At 48.8% G+C, this 24,614-nt stretch overlaps 1 protein-coding gene across 1 annotated transcript in view; it reads left to right on the top strand.

The window, feature by feature from the left end:
- Positions 1–24,614, top strand: part of SCCPDH (saccharopine dehydrogenase (putative)) — a 236,931-nt gene that overhangs the window by 1,404 nt on the left and 210,913 nt on the right. Inside the window, exon 2 of the mRNA XM_063917787.1 lies at positions 5,290–5,399. Within this exon, the coding sequence (XP_063773857.1) occupies positions 5,290–5,399 (110 nt within the window). The remainder of the gene's footprint in view (positions 1–5,289; positions 5,400–24,614) is intronic.

The following is a 24,614-nucleotide window of genomic DNA, read 5'->3' as shown; positions in this document are numbered from 1 at the left end:
CCAGGGCTATATGGATGAATTTTAACCCCTGCCAGATTACACTGAAAAACGGGAGAAAAGGCCGCCGAGAAAGGGGCGGAGCCTATCTCCTCAGCACACTGGCGCCATTTTCCCTCACAGCTCTGTTGGAGGGAAGCTCCCTGGCTCTCCCCTGCAGTCACTACACTACAGAAAGGGTTAAAAAAGAGAGGGGGGCACTAATTAGGCGTAGTATAAACAATACAGCAGCTATAAGGGGAAAAACACTTATATAAGGTTATCCCTGTGTGTGTGTATGTATGTATATATATATATATATATATATATATATATATATATATATATATATAGCGCTCTGGTGTGTGCTGGCAAACTCTCCCTCTGTCTCCCCAAAGGGCTAGTGGGGTCCTGTCCTCTATCAGAGCATTCCCTGTGTGTGTGCTGTGTGTCGGTACGTTTGTGTCGACATGTATGAGGAGGTAAATTATGTGGAGGCGGAGCAAATTGCCTGTAATAGGGATGTCACCCCCTAGGGGGTCGACACCTGAGTGGATGAACTGCTGGAAGGAAGTACATGACAGTGTCAGCTCTTTACAAAAGACAGTGATTGACATGAGACAGCCGGCTACTCAGCTTGTGCCTGTCCAGACGTCTCAAAGGCCGTCAGGGGCTCTAAAGCGCCCGTTACCTCAGATGGCAAATACAGACGCCGACACGGATACTGACTCCAGTGTCGACGGTGAAGAGACAAATATGACTTCCAGTAGGGCCACACGTTACATGTTTGAGGCAATGGAAAAGGTTTTATACATTTCTGATAATACGAGTACCACCAATAGGGGTATTATGTTCAGTGAGGAAAAACTACCTGTAGTTTTCCTGAATCTGAGAAATTAAATGAGGTGTGTGATGAAGCGTGGGTTTCCCCCGATAAAAAAACTGATAATTTCTAAAAAGTTATTGGCATATATCCTTTCCCGCCAGAGGTTAGGGCACGTTGGGAAACACCCCCTAGGGGGGATAAAGCGCTCACACGCTTGTCAAAACAAGGGCTCTACCCTCTCCTGAGATGGCCACCCTTAAGGATCCTGCTGATAGAAAGCAGGAGGGTATCCTAAAATGTATTTACACACATACTGGTGTTATACTGCGACCAGCAATCGCCTCAGCCTGGATGTGCAGTGCTGGGTTGGCGTGGTCGGATTCCCTGACTGAAAATATTGATACCCTAGATAGGGACAGTATATTATTGCCTGTAGAGCATTTAAAAGATGCATTTCTATATATGGGTGATGCACAGCGGGATATTTGCCGACTGGCATCAAGAGTAAGTGCGCTGTCCATTTCTGCCAGAAGAGGGTTATGGACACGACAGTGGTCAGGTGATGTGGATTCCAAATGGTATATGGAAGTATTGCCTTATAAAGGGGAGGAGTTATTTGGGGTCGGTCTTTCAGACCTGGTGGCCACGGCAACAGCTGGGAAATCCACGTTTTTACCCCAGGTCGCCTCTCAACATAAGAAGACGCCGTATTATCAGGCGCAGTCCTTTCGTTCCCATAAGGGCACGTGGGCAAAAGGTTCCTCATTTCTGCCCCGTGACAGAGGGAGAGGGAAACGGCTGCAGAAATCAGCCAGTTCCCAGGAACAGAAGCCCTCTCCCGCCTCTGCCAAGCCCTCAGCATGACGCTGGGGCTTTACAAGCAGACAGGGAGGCAGTGTTGGAAGCCATTCACAAGCTGTATTCCCAGCAGGTGATAATTAAGGTACCCCTCCTGCAACAGGGAAAGGGGTATTACTCCACACTGTTGTGGTACCGAAGCCGGACGGCTCGGTGAGACCGATTTTAAATCTAAAATCTTTGAACACTTACATACAGAGGTTCAAATTCAAGAGAAGGGGACTACATGGTGTCTCTGGACATCAAGGATGCTTACCTTCATGTCCAAATTTACCCTTCTCACCAAGGGTACCTCAGGTTTGTGGTACAGAACTGTCACTATCAGTTTCAGACGCTGCCGTTTGGATGGTCCACGGCACCCCGGGTCTTTACCAAGGTAATGGCCGAAATGTTGATACTCCTTCGAAGGAAGGGAGTTTTTAGTTATCCCTTACTTGGACGATCTCCTGATAAGGGTAAGATCCTGGGAACAGTTGGAGGTCGGTGTAGCACTATCTCAGGTAGTGTTGCGACAGCACGATTGGATTCACAATATTCCAAAATCGCAGCTGGTTCCGACGACTCGTCTTCTGTTCCTAGGGATGATTCTGGACACAGTTCAGAAAAAGGTGTTTCTCCCGGAGGAGAGAGCCAGGGAGTTATCCGAGCTAGTCAGGAACCTCCTAATACCGAGCCAAGTCTCAGTGCATCAATGCACAAGGGTTCTGGAAAAAATGGTAGCTTCCTACGAAGCAAAGCCATTCGGCAGATTCCACGCAAGAACTTTCCAGTGGGACCTGCTGGACAAATGGTCCGGGTCGCATCTTAAGATGCATCAGCGGATAACCCGGTCACCAAGGACAAGGGTGTCCATCCTGTGGTGGTTGCAGAGTGCTCATCTTCTAGAGGGCCGCAGAGTCGGCATTCAGGACTGGGTCCTGGTGACCACGGATGCCAGCCTGCGAGGCTGGGGAGCAGTCACACAGGAAAAATTTTTCCAGGGCTTATGGTCAAGCCTGGAGACATCATTTCACATAAATATCCTGGAGCTAAGGGCCATTTACAATGCTCTCAGCTTAGCAAGACCTCTGCTTCAAGGTCAGCCGGTGTTGATCCAGTCGGACAACATCACGGCAGTCACCCATGTAAACAGACAGGGTGGCACAAGAAGCAGTCAATGGCAGAAGCTGCAAGGATTCTTCGCTGGGCGGAAAATCATGGGATAGCACTGTCAGCAGTATTCATTCCGGGAGTGGACAACTGGGAAGCAGACTTCCTCAGCAGGCACGGCCTTCACCCGGGAGAGTGGGGACTTCACCCAGAAGTCTTCCACATGATTGTAAACCATTGGGAAAAACCAAAGGTGGACATGATGGCGTCCCGCCTAAACAAAAAATTGGACAGGTATTGCGCCAGGTCAAGGGACCCTCAGGCAATAGCTGTGGACGCTCTGGTAACACCATGGGTGTACCAGTCAGTGTATGTGTTCCCTCCTCTTCCTCTCATACCAAAAGTACTGAGAATTATAAGACGGAGGGGAGTAAGAACTATACTCGTGGCTCCGGATTGGCCAAGAAGGACTTAGTACCCGGAACTTCAAGAGATGCTCACGGAGGACCCGTGGCCTCTACCTCTAAGAAGGGACCTGCTCCAGCAAGGACCCTGTCTATTCCGAGACTTACCGCGGCTGCGTTTAACGGCAGGGCGGTTGAACGCCGGATCCTGAAGGAAAAAGGCATTCCGGATGAAGTCATCCCTACCCTGATCAAGCCAGGAAGGATGTAACCGCAAAGCATTATCACCGCATTTGGCGAAAATATGTTGCGGGGTGCGAGGCCAGTAAGGCCCCGATGGAGGAATTTTCAACTAGGTCGATTCCTGCATTTCCTGTAAACAGGAGTGTCTATGTGCCTAAAATTGGGGTCCATTAAGGTTCAAATTTCGGCCCTGTCAATTTTCTTCCAGAAAGAACTAACTTCAGTTCCTGAAGTTCAGACGTTTTGTAAAAGGGGTACTGCATATACAGCCTCCTTTTGTGCCTCCAGTGGCACCTTGGGATCTCAATGTAGTTTTGGGGTTCCTAAAGTCACATTGGTTTGAACCACTTGAGTCTGTGGAGTTAAAATATCTCACATGGAAAGTGGTCATGTTGTTGGCCCTGGCCTCGGCCAGGCGCGTGTCAGAATTGGGGGCTTTATCCTGTAAAGGCCCTTATCTGATCTTCCAGACAGGGCGGAATTGAGGACTCATCCTCAATTTCTCCCTAAGGTGTTTTCAGCGTTTCACGTGAACCAGCCTATGGTGGTACTTGCGGCTACTAGGGACTTGGAGGACTCCAAGTTGCTGGACGTAGTCAGGGCCCTGAAAATATGTTTCCAGGACGGCTGGAGTCAGAAAATCTGACTCGCTGTTTATTCTGTATGCACCCAACAAGCTGGGTGCTCCTGCTTCTAAGCAGACTATTGCTCGTTGGATTTGTAGCACAATTCAGCTTGCACATTCTGTGGCAGGCCTGCCACAGCCAAAATTTGTAAAAGCCCATTCCACACGGAAAGGGGCTCATCTTGGGCGGCTGCCCGAGGGGTCTCGGCTTTACAACTTTGCCGAGCAGCTACTTGGTCAGGGGCTAACACGTTTGCTAAATTCTACAAATTTGATACCCTGGCTGAGGAGGACCTGGAGTTCTCTCATTCGGTGCTGCAGAGTCATCCGCACTCTCCCGCCCGTTTGGGAGCTTTGGTATAATCCCCATGGTCCTTACGGAGTTCCCAGCATCCACTAGGACGTCAGAGAAAATAAGAATTTACTTACCGATAATTCTATTTCTCATAGTCCGTAGTGGATGCTGGGCGCCCATCCCAAGTGCGGATTGTCTGCAATACTTGTACATAGTTATTGTTACAAAAATCGGGTTATTGTGGTTGTGAGCCATCTTTCCAGAGGCTCCTCTGTTATCATGCTGTTAACTGGATTCAGATCACAGGTTGTACGGTGTGATCGGTGTGGCTGGTATGAGTCTTACCCGGGATTCATAAATCCTTCCTTATTGTGTACGCTCGTCCGGGCACAGTATCCTAACTGAGGCTTGGAGGAGGGTCATAGGGGGAGGAGCCAGTGCACACCAGGTAGTCCTAAAGCTTTACTTTTGTGCCCAGTCTCCTGCGGAGCTGCTATTCCCCATGGTCCTTACGGAGTTCCCAGCATCCACTACGGACTATGAGAAATAGAATTATCGGTAAGTAAATTCTTATTTTTATTTATTTTTTGTTTCTCTAATTTTAAATCTTTTGACAGTAAAGCTGAGCACACACAGCAATCATTTGCCCAATATGTTGTGCCAGATGTCACAGTTGGGTGGGCATTTTAATGTACCCGCCCAGTTAAGATGTCCGTCACTGGTGGCCCCTGCAGCAAGTCCAACCGTAAACATAGGCAGATGCGCCAATATATTGGACATTGGCTGTGATGCGGGGTCGTCGCGATGTCTCTGAACGATGATGTTCAGACATATTGGGGGTACGCACCCGTTGACGGCCTCAGGATATATTGGCCGTTCAAACGGCCAATATATTGCTCACTGTGTACCCTGCTTAAGTATTAAATTCTGTACCAGTCAAAACTGAAATATTTTTCTTGTTGTTTGTTCTTAGCTAGGCCACAGCTGAAGTCCATCGACATTATAATATGTGACATTGGTGATCCCTCCTCCCTTGCTGATATGTGTAAGAAAGCCTCCGTTGTTCTCGACTGTGTGGGGCCAGTAAGTATTGTACAGCTGCACAACGCAAATAAATATATGCAAATGTATTAGTCTGCACACAAAAGAACATGAATTGAGCCAGATACATCTTGATCTTTTATGCTCAAGCCTAAAATGATTTCTTCAAATATAGCTGAATTTAGTTTCATGTAGCATTACAAAATGCTGATTTGTTTTTGTTTTTATTTCTGGAGTAGTTGATATTCTACACCCCTGCTCTATGCTACAGTTAACTATTTGAGGGACCTATTGGGTGTTCCACGTCATGTACGGAACACTTGTACATACCAATTTTTGGTAAAACTTAATACAAGGAATTTTTTCTTTTATATTTTTTAAGATGGATGTAATATCAAAGTGCCTAACTAGGCATATTTTTTTAGGTACAATTTTGTATTCTTTGTTATACCCAGCACAATAACACCAAATTTAGTTGTCACTTACAGGACAAGCAAGTCCACTAGCGTTTGCAAAGGAAACTTCTACTTGATAATTCCCCTCAACTCCAAACTTAGGGCAGATTATGGGGGAGCGACGGTAAAAAAACTTTGTTTACCTCGCACCCAATTTTGGATTACCACGGGTATGCACGCTCCCGATAGCCGCGGCTTCCAATTTAATTAATCCTCAGAGGGGTGCTGTCGGGATTCCAGAACAAATCCCTTTGATTTTTCTTAAAATTCACTATTTTAGGAAAAATAAGACTTGTTCTGGAGTCGAGCGAATAGATGCACTGATTTCTATAGAAATCACTGCTTCCCATTTTATGTCCTGATATTGAATACCAAAACCCAACAACTGTGGGTAAAACCCAGCACTGTAGGTTTTTTAAATGTCCTGCCTGCAGAAGAAAACTATAATTTAACTTATCAACCTAAATTTAAATCCCAAGATACACAGCTACAGATTTCTTTTACAGCGTCGCATATGGGAGTATTTTACTCATTTTCAGGGCCCTATTTAGCAAGCATTTTTCTCTGACGTCCTAGTGGATGCTGGGAACTCCGTAAGGACCATGGGGAATAGCGGCTCCGCAGGAGACTGGGCACATCTAAAGAAAGCTTTAGGATCACCTGGTGTGCACTGGCTCCTCCCCCTATGACCCTCCTCCAAGCCTCAGTTAGATTTCTGTGCCCGACGAGAAGGGTGCACACTAGGGGCTCTCCTGAGCTCTTTGTGAAAGTTTTAGTTTAGGTTTATTATTTTCAGTGAGACCTGCTGGCAACAGGCTCACTGCATCGAGGGACTAAGGGGAGAAGAAGCGAACTCACCTGCGTGCAGAGTGGATTGGGCTTCTTAGGCTACTGGACATTAGCTCCAGAGGGACGATCACAGGTTCAGCCTGGATGGGTCACCGGAGCCGCGCCGCCGTCCCCCTTACAGAGCCAGAAGAGCGAAGAGGTCCGGAAAAATCGGCGGCAGAAGACGATCCTGTCTTCAGATAAGGTAGCGCACAGCACCGCAGCTGTGCGCCATTGCTCTCAGCACACTTCACACTCCGGTCACTGAGGGTGCAGGGCGCTGGGGGGGGCAGCGCCCTGAGACGCAATAAATCGATAAAAAAACCTTATATGGCTAAAATAAATGCATCACATATAACTCCTGGGCTATATGGATGCATTTAACCCCTGCCAAAACATACAGAAAAAGGATGATAAGGACGCCGAGAAAGGGGCGGAGCTTATCTCCTCAGCACACTGGCGCCATTTTCCCTCACAGCTCAGTTGGAGGGAAGCTCCCTGGCTCTCCCCTGCAGTCACTACACTACAGAAAGGGGTTAAAAAAGAGAGGGGGGCACAAATTAGGCGCAGTATATAACAATACAGCAGCTATAAAGGGAAAAACACTTATATAAGGTTATCCCTGTATATATATAGCGCTCTGGTGTGTGCTGGCAAACTCTCCCTCTGTCTCCCCAAAGGGCTAGTGGGGTCCTGTCCTCTATCAGAGCATTCCCTGTGTGTGTGCTGTGTGTCGGTACGTTGGTGTCGACATGTATGAGGAGAAAAATGATGAGGAGACGGAGTAGAGTGTCTGAAATTGTGTTGTCACCCCCTAGGGGGTCGACACCTGAGTGGATGTACTGTTGAAATTGCATGACAGTGTCAGCTTTGTATAAAAGACAGTGGTTGACATGAGACAGCCGGCTACTCAGCTTGTGCATGTCCAGACGTCTCATACAGGGGCCCTAAAGCACCCGTTACCTCAGATACAGACGCCGACAGGGGTACTGACTCCTGTGTCGACGGTGAAGAGACAACCGTGATTTCCAATAGGGCCACACATTGCATGATTGAGGCAATGGAAAAAGTTTACACTTTTCTGATAATATGAATACCACCAAAAAAAAGGGGTATTATGTTTGGTGAGGAAAAACTTCCTGTAGTTTTCCTGAATCTGAGAAATAAAATGAGGTGTGTGATGATGCGTGGGTTTCCCCCCGATAACAATTGATATTTTCTAAAAAGTTATTGGCAGTATACCTTTTCCCGCCAGAGGTTAGGGTGCGTTGGGAAACACCCCCTAGGGTGGATAAAGCGCTCACACGCTTGTAAAAACAAGGGCTCTACCCTCTCCTGAGATGGCCGCCCTTAAGGATCCTGCTGATAGAAAGCAGGAGCGTATCCTAAAATGTATTTACACACATACTGGTGTTATACTGCGACCAGCAATCGCCTCAGCCTGGATGTGCAGTGCTGGGTTGGCGTGGTCGGATTCCCTGACTGGAAATATGATATCCTAGATAAGGACAGTATATTATTGCCTATAGAGCAATTAAAAGATGCATTTCTATATATGCAGGATGCACAGCGGAATATTTGCCGACTGGCATCAAGTATAAGTGCGTTGTCCAATTATTCCAGTAAAGTGGTCAGGTGATGCGGATTCCAAACGGCATTTGGAAGTATTGCCTTAAAAGAGGGGATGTACCCCAGGTCGCCTCTCAAAATAAGACGCCGTATTATCAGGCGCAGTTCTGGTTGGCAAGCGGACAAAAGGGTTCCTCTTTTCTGCTCGTGACAGAGGGAGAGGAAAATGGCTGCAGAGATCAGCCAGTTCCAAGGAACAGAAACCCTTTTCCGCCGCTGCCAAGCCCTCAGTATGACGCTAGGGCTTTACAAATTCAGGCACGGTGGGGTCCCGTTCTCAATGAATTTCAGTGCGCAGTGGGCTCACTCGCAAGTAGACCCCTGGATCCTTCAGATAATATTTCAGGGGTACAAATTGGAATTCGAGACGTATTCCCCTCGCCGTTTCCAAAAGTCTGTTTTACCGACGTCTCCCGCTGACAGGGAGGCAGTTTTGGAAGCCATTCACAAGCTGTATTCCCAGCAGGTGATAATCAAGGTACCCCTCCTGCAACAGGGAACGGGGTATTATTCCACACTATTGTGGTACCGAAGCCAGACGGCTCGGTGAGACCGATTTTAAAATCTAAAATCTAAAATCTTTGAACACTTGCATACAGAGGTTCAAATTCAAAATTGAGTCACTCAGAGCAGTGATTGCAAACCTGGAAGAAGGGGACTACATGATGTCTCGGGACATCAAGGAGGCTTACCTTCATGTCAAAATTTACCCTTCTCACCAAGGGTATTTCAGGTTATGGTACAGAACTGTATCAGTTCGGACGCTGCCGTAGGGATGGTCCACGGCACCCCGGGTCTTTACTGAAGTAATGACCGAAATGATGATATTCCTTCGAAGGAAGGGAATTTTAGTTATCCTTTACTTGGACGATTCCCTGATAAGGGTAAGATCCAGGGAACAGTTGGAGATCGGTGTAGCACTATATCAGGTAGTGTTGCGGCAGCACGATTGGATTTTCAATATTCCAAAATCGCAGCTGGTTCCGACGACTTGTCTTCTGTTCCTAGGGATGATTCTGGACATAGTCCAGAAAGAAGGTGCTTCTCCCGGAGGAGAAAGCCAGGGAGTTATCCGAGCTAGTCAGGAACCTCCTAAAACCGAACCAAGTCTCAGTGCATCAATGCACAAGGGTTCTGGGTAAAAATGGTGGCTTCCTACGAAGCAATCCCATTCGGCAGATTCCACGCACAGTGGAACCTTCTGGACAAATGGTCCGGGTCGCATCTTCAGATGCTTCAGCGGATAACCCTGTCACCAGGGACAAGGGTATCCCTCCTGTGGTGGTTGCAGAGTGCTCATCTTCTAGAGGGCCGCAGATTCGGCATTCGGGACTGGGTCCTGGTGGCCACGGATGCCAGCCTGCGAGGCTGGGGAGCAGTCACACAGGGAAGGAATTTCCAGGGCTTATGGTCAAGCCTGGAGACATCTCTTCATATAAACATTCTGGAACTAAGGGCCATTTACAATGCCCTAAGTCAAGCGAAACCCCTGCTTCAGGGTCAGGCGGTATTGATCCAATCGGACAACATCACGTCAGTCGCCCACGTAAACAGACCGGGCGGCACGAGAAGCAGGAGGGCAATGGCAGAAGCTGCAAGGATTTTCGCTGGGCGGAAAATCATGTGATAGCACTGTCAGCAGTGTTCATTCCGGGAGTGGACAACTGGGAAGCAGACTTCCTCAGCAGACACGACCTTCACCCGGGAGAGTGGGGACTTCACCCAGAAGTCTTCCACCTGATTGTAAACCGTTGGGAAAAACAAAAGGTGGACATAATGGCGTCCCGTCTAAACAAAAAACTAGACAGATATTGCGCCAGGTCAAGGGACCCTCAGGCAATAGCGGTGGACGCTCTGGTAACACCGTGGGTGTACCAGTCAGTGTATGTGTTCCCTCCTCTGCCCCTCATACCAAAAGTACTGAGAATCATAAGAAGGAGAGGAGTAAGAACTATACTCGTGGTTCCGGATTGGCCAAGAAGGACTTGGTATCCGGAACTTCAAGAGATGCTCACGGACGAACCGTGGCCTCTACCTCTAAGAAAGGACCTGCTCCAGCAAGGGCCTTGTCTGTTCCAAGACTTACCGCGGCTGCGTTTGACGGCATGGCGGTTGAACGCCGGATCCTGAAGATCCCTACCCTGGTCAAGGCCAGGAAAGACGTAACCGCAAAACATTATCACCGCATTTGGCGAAAATATGTTGCGTGGGGTGAGGCCAAGAAGGCCCCTACAGAGGAATTTCAACTGGGTCGTTTCCTCCATTTCCTACAAACAGGACTGTCTATGGGCCTAAAATTAGGGTCCATTAAGGTTCAAATTTCGGCCCTGTCGATTTTCTTCCAAAAAGAACTGGCTTCAGTGCCTGAAGTTCAGACATTTGTAAAAGGGGTACTGCATATACAGTCTCCTTTTGTGCCTCCAGTGGCACCTTGGGGATCTCAATGTTGTGTTGAGTTTCCTAAAGTCACATTGGTTTGAACCACTCACCACTGTGGACTTAAAATATCTCACATGGAAGTGACGAGTTAGCCCTGGTTTCAGCCAGGCGGGTGTCAGAATTGGCGGTTTTATCATATAAAAGCCCTTACTTAATATTTCATTCTGAAAGGGCAGAATTGAGGACTCGTCCTCAAATTTTCTACCTAAGGTGGTTTCTGCATTTCACATGAACCAACCTATTGTGGTACCTGCGGCTACTAAGGACTTGGAGGATTCCAAGTTGCTCGACGTGGTCAGGACCCTGAAAATACATGTTTCCAGGACGGCTGGAGTCAGAAATTCTGACTCGCTGTTTATCCTGTATGCACCCAACAAACTGGGTGCTCCTGCTTCTAAGCAGACGATTGCTCGTTGGATTTGTAGTACAATTCAGCTTGCACATTCTGTGGCAGGCCTGCCACAGCCAAAAATCTTAAAATGCCCACTCCACAAGGAAGGTGGGCTCATCTTGGGCAGCTGCCCGAGGGGTCTCGGCTTTACAACTTTGCCGAGCAGTTACTTGGTCAGGAGCAAATACGTTTGTAAAATTCTACAAATTTGATATCTTGGCTGAGGAGGACCTGGAGTTCTCTCATTCGGTGCTGCAGAGTCATCCGCACTCTCCCGCCCGTTTGGGAGCTTTGGTATAATCCCCATGGTCCTTACGGAGTTCCCAGCATCCACTAGGACGTCAGAGAAAATAAGAATTTACTTACCGATAATTCTATTTCTCGTAGTCCGTAGTGGATGCTGGGCGCCCATCCCAAGTGCGGATTGTCTGCAATACTGGTACATAATTATTGTTACCAAAAAATTCGGGTTATTGTTGTAGTGAGCCATCTTTTCTAGAGGCTCCTCTATTATCATGCTGTTAACTGGGTTCAGATCACAAGTTGTACAGTGTGATTGGTGTGGCTGGTATGAGTCTTACCCGGGATTCAAAATCCTTCCTTATTGTGTACGCTCGTCCGGGCACAGTATCCTAACTGAGGCTTGGAGGAGGGTCATAGGGGGAGGAGCCAGTGCACACCAGGTGATCCTAAAGCTTTCTTTAGATGTGCCCAGTCTCCTGCGGAGCCGCTATTCCCCATGGTCCTTACGGAGTTCCCAGCATCCACTACGGACTACGAGAAATAGAATTATCGGTAAGTAAATTCTTATTTTTTCATAAAATGATGTAGAAACTGCAGTTTCTGCTTACTTCTATGACTTGTTGCTTTATAGTAATAGCTTGAGGCACTAGATTTCACAGAATTCTCATGCAGAAAACTAATTAGTGCTGCAGAGCAGTCCCTATCTTTAGATGGTGTAAACTGCTTTAACCCTAAGAAGGCATACTAATAGGAGAGAGATCGTCTAATCCCTCTCCCGCAGCCTCAGTCCGATTCCGGAATTTGACACTGTGCTCATGCGCAGTGTCCGGTTCTCTGGAGGAATCTTTCATAAATGTCTTTCACTACTACTGTTCTTGCGAGTTACACTTTGTACATAGTGGGGCTATATCCATAAAAATTAGAAAAATCTGCTGTGAAATGGATTAATAAGTACCGCAGTGCCTTTTGGAACTGAGCAGAGGAACACTATTCTGTGGCTGGATGACACACTACAGCTTTTGACCCACTGCAGCACTGAGATATGTACAGTTGTTTCATTGAGTAATGGAGTTTTGTAATCAGTTGTACAGAGATTATGCCCGTTTCTTCCAGGGCAAAGGTCTGGTATTTATCTTGTCTATACTGTATGTTGCAATTCTTGATAATACAGTTCTGTTTGATGTTAGAACTATTGTTACATAATCCACACGTTCATTTTCAGCAGGATTAGCTGTACAGGTTGAGTCTCCCATATCCAAATGCTTCGACCAGAAGTATTTCTCTTACGTCCTAGAGGATGCTGGGGACTCCGTAAGGACCATGGGGGTATAGACGGGCTCTGCAGGAGACATGGGCACTTTAAGACCTTTTAATGGGCGTGAGCTGGCTCCTCCCTCTATGCCCCTCCTCCAGATCTCAGTTAAATCCTGTGCCCAGAGGAAACTGGTTGCACACTAGGGGAGCTCTACTGTGTTTCTCTAGAAAATACTTTTGTTAGGTTTTTTATTTTCATGGAGCACTGCTGGCAACAGGCTCCCTGCTTCGGGGGACTGAGGGGAGAGAATCAGACCCCTTTCCTGGACTGATGGGCTCTGCTTCTTAGGCTACTGGACACCATTAGCTCCAGAGGGTCAGAACACAGGTGTCGTCCTTGCTGTTCGTCGTCCTCCTCACAGCGCCGGAAAATAGAAGCCGGGTAAGTATAGGAAACAAGAAGGCTTCAAAGGCGGCAGAAGACTTCAGATCTTCATGAGGTACCGCGCAGCGGTCGCGCTGCGCGCCATTGCTCACACACACACACACACACACACACACACACACACACGGCACAGCAAGGGTGCAGGGGGGGCGCCCTGGGCAGCAATTATGGCCTCATATTAGACTGGCACAGATATATAGACACTGCGGAGGCAGTATATATAAAAACCCCACCAGTATAAACAAATAGCGGGACCGAAACCCGCCATCGAGGGGGCGGAGCTAGATCCCTCAGCACTAACCAGCGCCATTTTCTCCACAGCTTGCTGCAGAGAAGCTGCTCCCGGACTTTTCCCCTGCTGTACAAGTAATAGGAGGCAATAACGAAGGGGGGGAGACACATTGATTTGGTGCTAAGTTTGTTATATAAAGCGCTTACAGGTCTGCGACTTTGTTTCAGAACGAAGTGGTGCTGGGTGTGTGCTGGCATACTCTCTCTCTCTGTCTCTCCAAAGGGCCTTATTGTGGGTCTGTCCCCATATCCATATATCCCAGTGCATGTAGGGGTCTCGGTACACGTGTGTCGACATGTCTGAAGCGGAAGGCTCGTCTAGGGAGGAAGCAGAGCAGATGGTGGTAGTGTCTCCGTCTGCACAGCCAACGGCGGATTGGGTGGACATGTGGAATGTTTTGAATGCTAGTGTGGCTTTATTACATAAGAGATTGGACAGGGCAGAGTCCAAAGACCAAGCAGGGAGTCAATCCATGGCTCTTGCGGTGTCACAAGACCCTTCAGGGTCCCATAAACGTCCCTTTACCCAGATAGCAGACACTGATACCGACACGGATTCCGACTCCAGTGTCGACTATGATGATGCACGGTTACACCCAAGGGTGGCCAAGAGTATTCAATACATGATTATTGCAATTAAAGATGTATTACATATCACAGAGGACCCCTCTGTCCCTGACACAAGGGTCTGCATGTTTAAGAAAAAGAAACCTGAGGTAACGTTTTCCCCCATCTCATGAGCTGAACGCTTTATTTGAAAAAGCTTGGGAAACTCCAGACAAGAGACTGCAGGTTCCCAAGAGAATTATTATGGCGTATCCTTTCCCCTCAAAGTACAGGTTATGGTGGGAATCCTCACCCACGGTGGACAAGGCCTTGACGCGCTTGTCCAAGAAGGTGGCCCTACCGTCCCCGGCACGGCGACCCTAAAGGATCCTGCGGATCGCAGGCAAGAAACTACCTTAAAAGCAATTTTTGCGACTACGGGAGCCCTGCGCAGACCGGCAGTAGCGTCGGCATGGGTGGGTAGCGCAATTGCAGCTTGGGCAGATAACTTGTCATCTGACATGGACACCCTAGATAAAGATAATATTTTATTGACCTTAGGTCACATCAAGGACGCAGCGTTGTATATGAGGGAGGCTGCGAGAGATATTGGTCTTTTGGGTTAGAAAGCCAATGCCATGGCAAGTTCTGCTAGAAGGTCCCTATGGACCCGTCAATGGACTGGTGATGCAGACTCAGAGACATATGGAGGCTTTACCTTACAAGGGTGAAGTTTTATTTGGGGAGGGCCTTGCGGACCTGGTTTCCACAGCTACCGCGGGTAAGTCTTCTTTTTTGCCTTACGTTCCCACACAGCAAAAGAAAACACCTCAATATCAGATGCAGTCGTTTCGGTCTCATAAGTCCAGAAAGGGGCGTGGTTCATTCTTCCTCGCCAGAGGTAGAGGGAAGAGAACACCAGCTACGGCTAGTTCCCAGGAGCAAATGTCCTCCCCAGTCTCTACCAAATCCACCGCATGACGCTGGGGTTCTGCTGCGGGAGTCCGCACCGGTAGGGGCACGTATTCAACTCTTCAGCCAGGTCTGGGTTCAGTCAGACTTGGATCCTTGGGTGGTAAAAATTGTATCTCAAGGCTACAAACTGGAGTTCGAAGATGTGCCTCCTCACCGATTTTTCAAATCGGCCTTGCCAGCTTCTCCCCAAGAGAGAGCTATAGTTTCAGCTGCCATACAAAAGCTGTGTCAACAGCAAGTGATTATCAAGGTTCCCCTACTCCAACAGGGGAAGGGGTTTTATTCAACCCTATTTGTGGTCCGGAAGCCGGATGGCTCAGTCAGACCAATTCTGAATCTAAAATCCCTAAACTTATATTTGAAGAGGTTTAAATTCAAGATGGAATCTCTCCGGGCAGTGATCTCCAGCCTGGAAGGGGGGGATTTTATGGTGTCACTAGACATAAAGGATGCATACCTTCATGTCCCCATATATCCTCCTCATCAGGCGTACCTGAGATTCGCTGTACAGGATTGTCATTACCAGTTTCAGACGTTGCCGTTTGGTCTTTCCACGGCCCCGAGAATTTTCACCAAGGTAATGGCGGAAATTATGGTGCTCCTGCGCAAGCAGGGGGTCACAATTATCCCATACTTGGATGATCTCCTGATAAAAGCAAGATCAAGAGAACATTTACTAAAAAGCGTGTCTCTCTCCCTGAGAGTACTACAACAACATGGCTGGATTTTAAATCTGCCAAAGTCGCAGTTGGTTCCAACAACTCTGCTGTCATTTTTGGGCATGATTCTGGACACGGAAAAACAGAGGGTTTTTCTCCCAATGGAAAAGGCCCAGGAACTCAAGAACATGGTCCAGGACCTGCGGAAACCAAAAAGAGTGTCAGTTCATCAATGCACTCGAGTATTGGGAAAGATGGTGGCGGCCTACGAGGCCATTCCGTTCGGAAGGTTCCATGCAAGAACTTTTCAGTGGGACCTTCTGGACAAGTGGTCAGGGTCCCATCTCCAGAGGCATCGGAGGATACGCCTGTCCCTCTCCTGTGGTGGCTCCAGAGTGCTCACTTTCTAGAGGGTCGCAGGTTCGGAATTCAAGATTGGGTTCTCGTGACCACGGACACGAGCCTCCGAGGATGGGGAGCGGTCACCCAGGGAAAAAAAATTCAGGGAATATGGTCAAGCTAGGAGGCTTGTCTACACATCAATTTGCTGGAATTAAGGTCCATATACAAGGCCCTGAAGCAGGCGGAGAATCATCTTCGCAACCTACTCGTTCTGATCCAGTCAGACAACATCACAGCCATGGCGCATGTAAACCGCCGGGGCGGGACAAGGAGCAGAGCAGCAATGGCGGAAGCCACCAGGGTTCTTCGCTGGGCGGAAAATCATGTAAGCGTTGTATCAGCAGTTTTCATACCGGGAGTAGACAACTGGGAAGCAGACTTCCTCAGCAGGCACGATCTCCATCCGGGGGAGTGGGGACTTCATCAAGAAGTCTTTGCAGAGGTAACAAGTTGTTGGGGACTCCTTCAAATTTAGACATGATGGCGTCACGCCTCAACAGGTAGATTCGGACGTATTGTTCCAGGTCGAGGGACCCTCAGGCAGTGGCAGTGGACTCCCTAGTGACACCGTGGCTGTTTCAGTCTGTCTATGTGTTCCCTCCACTTCCACTCATCTCAAAAATATTGGGAATCATAAGACGAACAAGAGTGCAGACAATACTCATTGTTCCAGATTGGCCTCGAAGGGCCTGGTATCCAGATCTTCAGGAAATGATCACAGAAGATCCTTGGCCGCTTCCTCTCAGAGAGGACCTGTTACAACAGGGGCCGTGTGTGTTCCTAGACTTACCGCGGTTACGTTTGACGGCATGGCGGTTGAACGCCAGATCCTAGCTAGGAAAGGTATTCCGGGGGGAAGTCATCCCTACTCTATTAAAAGTTAGGAAGTAGGTAACGGCGAAGCACTATCACCGTATCTGGAGGAAATATGTGTCTTGGTGTGAAACCAAGAATGCTCCTACGGAAGATTTTCAGCTGGGTCGTTTTCTCCATTTTCTACAGACAGGAGTGGATATGGGCCTAAAGTTAGGCTCCATTAAGGTGCAGATTTCGGCCTTATCTATATTCTTTCAGAAGGAATTGGCTTCTCTCCCAGAAGTCCAGACTTTTTTGTAAAAGGAGTGCTGCACATCCAACCTCCTTTTGTGCCCCCCATGGCACCGGTATCTGGACTTCAAGTCGACAACAAAAAGGTCGACACACCTTAGGTCGACATGGACAAAAGGTCGACATGGACAAAAGGTCGACATGAGTTTTTCACGTTTTTTTCCTTTTTTGGAACCTTTTCATACTTTACCGTTCCAATCGTAGTCCACATGGATCGTTATCTGTGCCGAGCGAAGCGGTAGCACTAATTGGGGTTCCCGGTCACTCTACGAAGAAAACGACACCAAAAAAACATAAAAAAAACTCATGTCGAACTTTTTCCATGTCGACATTGTTCCTGTCGACCTTTTGTCCATGACGACCAATTGGCGTTGACCTAAGGTGTGTCGACCTTTTTGTTGTCGACCCGGAGTCCCAGACCCGTGGGACCTTAACGTGGTGTTACAGTTACTTAAATCGCACTGGTTTGAACCTCTTCAAACAGTTGAATTGAAGTTTCTCATTTGGAAAGTGGTCATGTTGTTGGCCTTGGCGTCTGCAAGGCGGGTGTCCGAATTGGCAGCTTTGTCTCACAAGAGCCCCTATCTGATTTTCCATGTGGATCGAGCAGAGTTGAGGACTCGTCCTCAATTTCTGCCTAAGGTGGTTTCGTCTTTTCACGTGAACCAACCTATTGTGGTGCCTGTGGCTACGGATGCCTTGGAGGATTCCAAGTCCCTTGATGTAGTCAGGGCCTCAAAAATTTATATAGCCAGAACGGCTCGGGTTAGTTAAACAGAGGTACTGTTTGTCCTGTATGCTGCCAACATCTGTAACACGATTCAGCAGGCTCATTCTACGGCTGGATTGCCGTTACCAAAATTAGTAAAGGCCCATTCCACTAGGAAGGTGGGCTCTTCTTGGGCGGCTGCCCGAGGCGTCTCGGCATTGCAGCTTTGCCGAGCAGCTACGTGGTCTGGTTCAAACACTTTTGCAAAATTTTACGAGTTTGATACCCTGGCTGATGAGGACCTCATGTTTGCTCAATCGGTGCTGCAGAGTCATCCGCACTCTCCCGCCCGGTCTGGAGCTTTGGTATAAACCCCATGGTCCTTACGGAGTCCCCAGCATCCTTTAGGACGTAAGAGAAAATAAGATTTTAAACCTACCGGTAAATCTTTTTCTCCTAGTCCGTAGAGGATGCTGGGCGCCCGTCCCAGTGCGGACTAAATCTGCAAGGCTTGTATATAGTTGTTGCTTACATAAGGGTAATGTTACAGTTGAGATCAGTCTCTGGCTGATACTGTTTGTTCATACTGTTAACTGGTTTCGTATATACCATGTTGTACGGTGTGTGTGTGTGTGTGTGTGTGTGTGTGTGTGTGTGTGGTGTAGGCTGGTATGTCTCTCGCCCTTAGATTAACAAAATTCCTTTCCTCGTACTGTCAGTCCCCTCTGGGCACAGTTCTATAATTGAGGTCTGGAGAAGGGACATAGAGGGAGGTGCCAGCTCACGCCCATTAAAAGGTCTTAAAGTGCCCATGTATCCTGCAGAGCCCGTCTATACCCCCATGGTCCTTACGGAGTCCCCAGCATCCTCTACGGACTAGGAGAAAAAGTTTTACCGGTAGGTTTAAAATCTTATTTTTATAGTGTGTGTTTCATAGGGTCGACCACACTTAGGTTGACAGTGTCTAGGTCGACCACTATTGGTCGACAGTAAGTTGACACCCAAAATATGTTGACACAAGCATTAGGTCGGCATGACAAAAGGTCAACATAAGTTGTTGTTTTCTGCTGCGGGGTACACTGGGCTCCACTAGTCTGGACAATGGGGTGTAGAGTAGGATCTTGATCCGAGGCACCAACAGACTCAAAGCTTTGACTGTTCCCAGAATGCACAGCGCCGCCTCCTATATCAACCCAGCCTGCCAGCACAGGAGCTCAGTTTGTCAGTTGGTGCTGCAGTAAGCAGGCACTTAACAGAGGGGCTGCTCCAAGCAGCCCTGAGAAAAGCTTTTTATGAGGTAAAAAGTGAAGACTTCAAGGGCAGCAGCGGTGGTAAATGTGTTGTGACATTCACTGCTGCAGCTCCAGCTCTCCCCAGCGGCGCTGTACACTCCCGAGCCTTGGTTGCTGGGTACCTACAGCGGAGGCACGGTTTTCTTCATGTTAGACACACACGGCTGGGGCTCTCCAGGATCGCGTGGCTGCGCTTCGGCAGGTGGTAAGTGGGTCCCGCTCGCGATCTGGCGCGGTCAGTTGGAGGCGGGCCGCGCGCGCTGGCGGACACTGTGGCAGTACAGGCGATCCCACTAGATCACCAGGGTATGGGCGCAGGTCGGGTTTTCTCTCTAAACCACTTCTTATATCGCCCACAGTACCTGGTGGTTTTGCCAGCAAGGGGGATAAGGCTTAGACCGCAAATGTTCCCGCCCTGGAGCTGCATATCTGTCTTTTCCTCACTCCCAGTCAGTGTCTGCGGTGCCATTATCCCTCAGCTCACTGTTCCTGGGACTGCTTGGGCAAATCCTCCTATGTAAAGCCGCCTGGTTGTCAGCGCTGTGCCTTTACATGACACGTAAGTATTCTACCTGCCTTTTTAGACAGTGATAGTTAGAGTGCATTTAGTCAGGGTTTTATAGTACACTTACCCTGTGATATACATCCAGTTCTTACTGTGTACTGTTATATCTACTGTTATATAGCTGTGTAAGCTAGTCCAGTGAAGTATTATTGTCTGTAATAACCTCTGCATTGTACAAACTGTGACCTTCTGTGTGTGCATTTGATAGCTGAGTGTTGTCCATCTTGTGTCTTTCACTCAACTTGCTATCCCTATATTCTATAACCTGAGGGGGCTTGGTGCGTCAGGTGTTATCTAATATAGGATCTTCACAAAGATATTCTGTATTACGTATTTTTCTCTGTGATTTGGTCACCATATCTCTCCTTTATCTCTGCTAGTGCTGACTACACTGCGCAGGGGTTTGGGTTTGGGATATTGTGCTGCTGATAATTTTACTTTGTTACCTCATACTGCAAGTTATATCATGTCTGCTTCTGAGGGTAACGGTTCTGGGGCGGAACACACTGCTGGTGTTGCTGAAGCCACAGGCACATATGAGGAGAATATAGCAGCTGTGGGCTCTGGTTCTGGGGGCTCCTTGCCCCCCAGTGTGACTGTGGCAACGGAGGCACATACTGACCCACCGCGGGCCGCTTTTTCCACACTTCTGCATACGCTAGTTTATAAACTAACACCCCCTCTTGGACCCCCAATGCCGTAACAACCGTATGTGGGCCCTGCAGCTAACCCGCCGTGGGTGGATGATTTATCTGCTCAATTAAAGAAGTTGAACCAGTCTTTGACTACTAAAAAGTCTGACCAACGCTCGCCTAAGTCCAAGAGGTCCTCTAAGCGAGCGCTCGTCTCCTCACAATCCACTGCAGTCACTGACACCTCGTCTGATGAGGACGGCACTTACACTGACCCCACAGGTTCTGACTCAGATACGGCTGATGGGGAGGGTAGTTCACATGTGGATGTTCCTGACCTTTTGGAGGCTATTAAGTTAATTCTGCAGATTACGGCTGATCCCGAGCCATCCGTGCTTCCTAAGAAACCAGAAAGGTTCAAGCGTCAGAAGGTGGTTAAACAGGTTTTACCTCACTCTGATCACCTAGTGGATATACGTCAGGAACCCAGGGAAAACCCGGGTGCGAAGTTTGTGCCTCAAGAGGATGCTGGCTCGCTATCCCCTCGTGCCAGAGCTGTCTAAGAATTGGGAAACACCTCCTCCAGTGGACTCACATGTGGCTAGGATGGTGGTTTCCTCAGCTCTACCTGTCACTACGTCACGTCTCTGAAAGAGCCTACGGATAAACGTGTGGAGGGTTGTCTAAAAGCGATTTACACCCTCACGGGTGCTGCACAAAGGCCTACTATTGCAGCTTAATGGGCTGCTGAGGCTATTGAAGCATGGGCCTTGAAGTTAGAAGCTGAAATCTCCTCTGACCATGCTAGACAATGCTTGTCATATATTGTCACAGCTTCTCGATATATTAAAGAGGCGGCTTCTGATGCCGGTATCCTGGCAACCAAGGCCTCTACTACGTCAGTCCTGGCTCTCCGGATATTGTGGCTGAGATCCTGGTCTGTGGATCTGGACTCTAGAAAAACCCTGGAGGTACTCCCTTTCAAGGGAGATATTCTGCTTGGGGAGGACTTAAATAAGATAGTGGCTGACTTGGCTACTGCCAAAACTGCCTGTCTACCTAATACCGCTCCTTCTGTGTCGAAGGCTAAAGGTACGTCCTTTCGACCCTTTCGTCCTACAGGTAAAGCAAAAGGTCAGGCGTACCATAAGCAGGCCCGCACTTCCAAACCTGGTAAGCCGAAGCCCAAAAGAGCCTGGGCTGCCTGTCAGCCAGCTGCCAAGACGATAAGCCTGCCGCATGACGGGGCGGGCCTCCCCCTGGGGGATCCCAGGGTGGGAGGCCGGCTCCTAGGGTATACCTAGGAATGGTTGAAGACCACTTCAGATGCCTGGTTACGGGAAGTCGTCACTCGAGGTTACGCCATTGCCTTCAAAAACAGACCCCCCTCATCGATTTTGCCAGACAGACGTCCCTTTGGCCCGGACAAAGGCAAAAACTCTACACTCTGTGGTACAGGCCCTCCTGGATACAGGAGTCGTAGTACAGGTGCCTTTTGCTCAGAGGGGCCGGGGGTACTATTATCCGCTGTTACTAGTCCCGAAACCGAATTGGTCCTCCTGGCCCATTCTCAACCTCAAGGCATTGAACAGGTTTGTGAAGATTTCCAATTTCCGTATGGAAACCCTTCGCTCTATAGTTCTGGCCTTGGAACCTGGGGACTGCATGGTCTCCTTGGACATAAAGGATGCTTACTTGCATATTCCTATAGCAGTGTCACATCAACAATACCTGAGGTTTGCTATTGGCAAAATCCATTACCAGTTTCGGGCGGTACCTTTTTGGTTTAACAACGGCTCCGAGTCTTCACCAAAGTTATGGCGGTGATGACGGTGGTACTCCGCCGTCAAGGGGTCAGGATACTGCCGTATCTGGACGACTTGTTAATCCTGGCAAATTCCCCAGATCTTCTCCTGTGTCATCTGGATATGACGGTCCGGTTTCTAAAAGCCCACGGGTGGCTCATCAACTGGAAGAAATCCTCCCTGGTCCCTGCTCAGAGCATGGTGCACCTGGGAGCGCTGTTACACTCGCAACCAGAGGTTGTTCTTGTCTCAGGAGAAAGTCCTGAAGCTTCAGGACAGGATTCGTTGCTTCCTTTGTCGTCCGCAAGTGTCGATGCATTCGGCTATGCATGTGCTGGGCCTCATGGTGTCAGCATTCGACTCAATTCCATTCTCGCCCCCTCCAGAAGCTGATTCTAGCCAAGTGGGACGGCCTGCCTCACCGGATCAGGTCTCGCATAATCTCAATGACTCTGGAGGTCCGTCTGTCGCTGCTCTGGTGGCTCCAGGACCAACAATTGTGCAGGGGCCGTCCCTTCTGGATATCCAACTGGGTCCTGTTGACGACAGATGCCAGTCTAAGAGGTTGGGGCGCGGTGCTGGAGCAGCACTCCTTAGAGGGTCGGTGGACCAAGGAGGAATCTCTCCTCTCGATCAACTTTCTGGAGTTGTGGGCGGTCTTCAGTGCGTTGAACCTGGCCCAGCATTTAATTCAGAACCGTCCTGTTCAAGTACAGTCGGACAACGCCACCACAGTGGCTTACATAAATCATCAAGGCGGCACTTGAAGCTGTTTGGCAATGAAGGAAGCCTCATGGATTCTACAGTGGGCAGAACACCATCTACCGGCAATATTGGCAATATTCATTCCGGGAGTCCTGAATTGGGAAGCGGACTTTCTCAGTCGACAGGACGTGCATGCCGGCGAGTAGGGCCTCCATCCAGAAGTGTTTCAACTCCTCGTGGAAAGGTGGGGTCTTCCAGATGTGGATCTGATGGCGTCTCGACACAATCACAAGGTTCCGGTCTTCAGAGCAAAGACAAGGGATCCTCAAGCAGCATTCGTGGATGCGCTGGCGGTGCCGTGGAGGTTTCGGCTGCTGTACGTGTGCCCTCCGGTGTCTCTCTCCTGCCCAGGGTAATTCGGAAGTTCAAGCAAGAAAAAGGAAATCTACTTCTCATAGCTCCGGCGTGGCCCAGACGGCACTGGTTCTCAGACCTGCAAGGCCTATAGTCAGAGCGTCCACTTCTACTTCCACAACGCCCAGACCTCCTCGTTCAGGGCCCCTGTGTCTACCAGGACCTAGCCCGACTGTCTTTGACGGCGTGGCTCTTGAAGCTTCCGTCTTGAGGGCTAAGGGTTTTTCTGAAGAGGTCATGTTGCGGGCCCGGAAACCGGCTTCTGCTCGGATTTACAATAGGGTCTGGCATTCATACTTTGTTTGGTGCGCATCTAACAATTATGACGCTTCCAAGTTTAGTACAGCCAAACTTTTAGCTTTTCTGCAGCAGGACCTAGATTTAGGCCTGCGTCTGGCCTCCCTCAAGGTTCATATTTCTGCCTTGTCGGTGTGGTTTCAGAGAAAAATTGCGACTTTACCTGATGTTCATACTTTCACTCAGGGTGTGTTGCGTATCCAACCTCCCTATGTCACGCCTGTGGCTCCTTGGGACATGTCGGTGGTTTTGGAGGCGTTGCAGGAGCATCCGTTTGAACCTTTTGGTTTAGCGAACCTTAAATGGCTTTCCCTTAAGGTGGTGTTCTTGCTGGCTATTGCCTCTGCTAGAAGAGTGTCGGATCTGGGTGCCTTGTCTTGTAGTTCCCCATATCTGATTTTTCACCGTGACCGGGCGGTTCTTAGGACTTGTCCCAGATATTTACCTAAGGTTTCTTCGTTCCACCTTAATCAGGAGATTGTGGTTCCAGCCTTTGTCTCTCCTGATTTGTCTCCCAAAGAGCGGTCTTTGGATGTGGTACGGGCTCTCCGTATCTATGTGAAGAGAACTGCTTCTATTCGAAAATCTGATTCTCTTTGTTTTGTTTGGATTTCACAAACGTGGCTGGCCTGCTCACAAGCAGACCCTTGCCAGATGGATTAGAATGGTGATTGCACATGCTTATGTGAAGGCTGGTCTGTCAGCTCCTGCTCACATTATGGCCCATTCTACTCTGTCTGTTGGACCTTCTTGGGCGGCCCACCGTGGTGCGACCCTTGATCAATTGTGCAAGGCGGATACGTGGTCCTCCGGGAACACGTTCATAAGGTTCTATGCCTTCGATACTGCCGCTTCCTTTGGACGCCGGGTTCTTGTGCCCGCTACAGTGCGTCCCCTCCCATAAGGAACTGCTTTAGGACATCCCCATTGTCCAGACTTGTGGAGCCCAGTGTACCCCGCAGCAGAAAACGAGTTTTATGGTAAGAACTTACCTTTGTTAAAACTCTTTCTGCGAGGTACATTGGGCTCCACACGGCGCCCATCCTGACGCACTTAGCTTCTTTGGGTTAATATGGCATTAGCCGCTGACACTTCTCTTGTCATGAGAGTGTGGTATATGTGGCTACTAACTGTTGTCGTCTCTTTTCCTGCTACTGCATTGGGCTGGTTAACT

The sequence above is a fragment of the Pseudophryne corroboree genome, chromosome 4 (genome assembly GCF_028390025.1).
Source record: "Pseudophryne corroboree isolate aPseCor3 chromosome 4, aPseCor3.hap2, whole genome shotgun sequence".
NCBI lineage: Eukaryota > Metazoa > Chordata > Amphibia > Anura > Myobatrachidae > Pseudophryne > Pseudophryne corroboree.
This window is presented reverse-complemented; position numbering and strand designations above follow the sequence as displayed.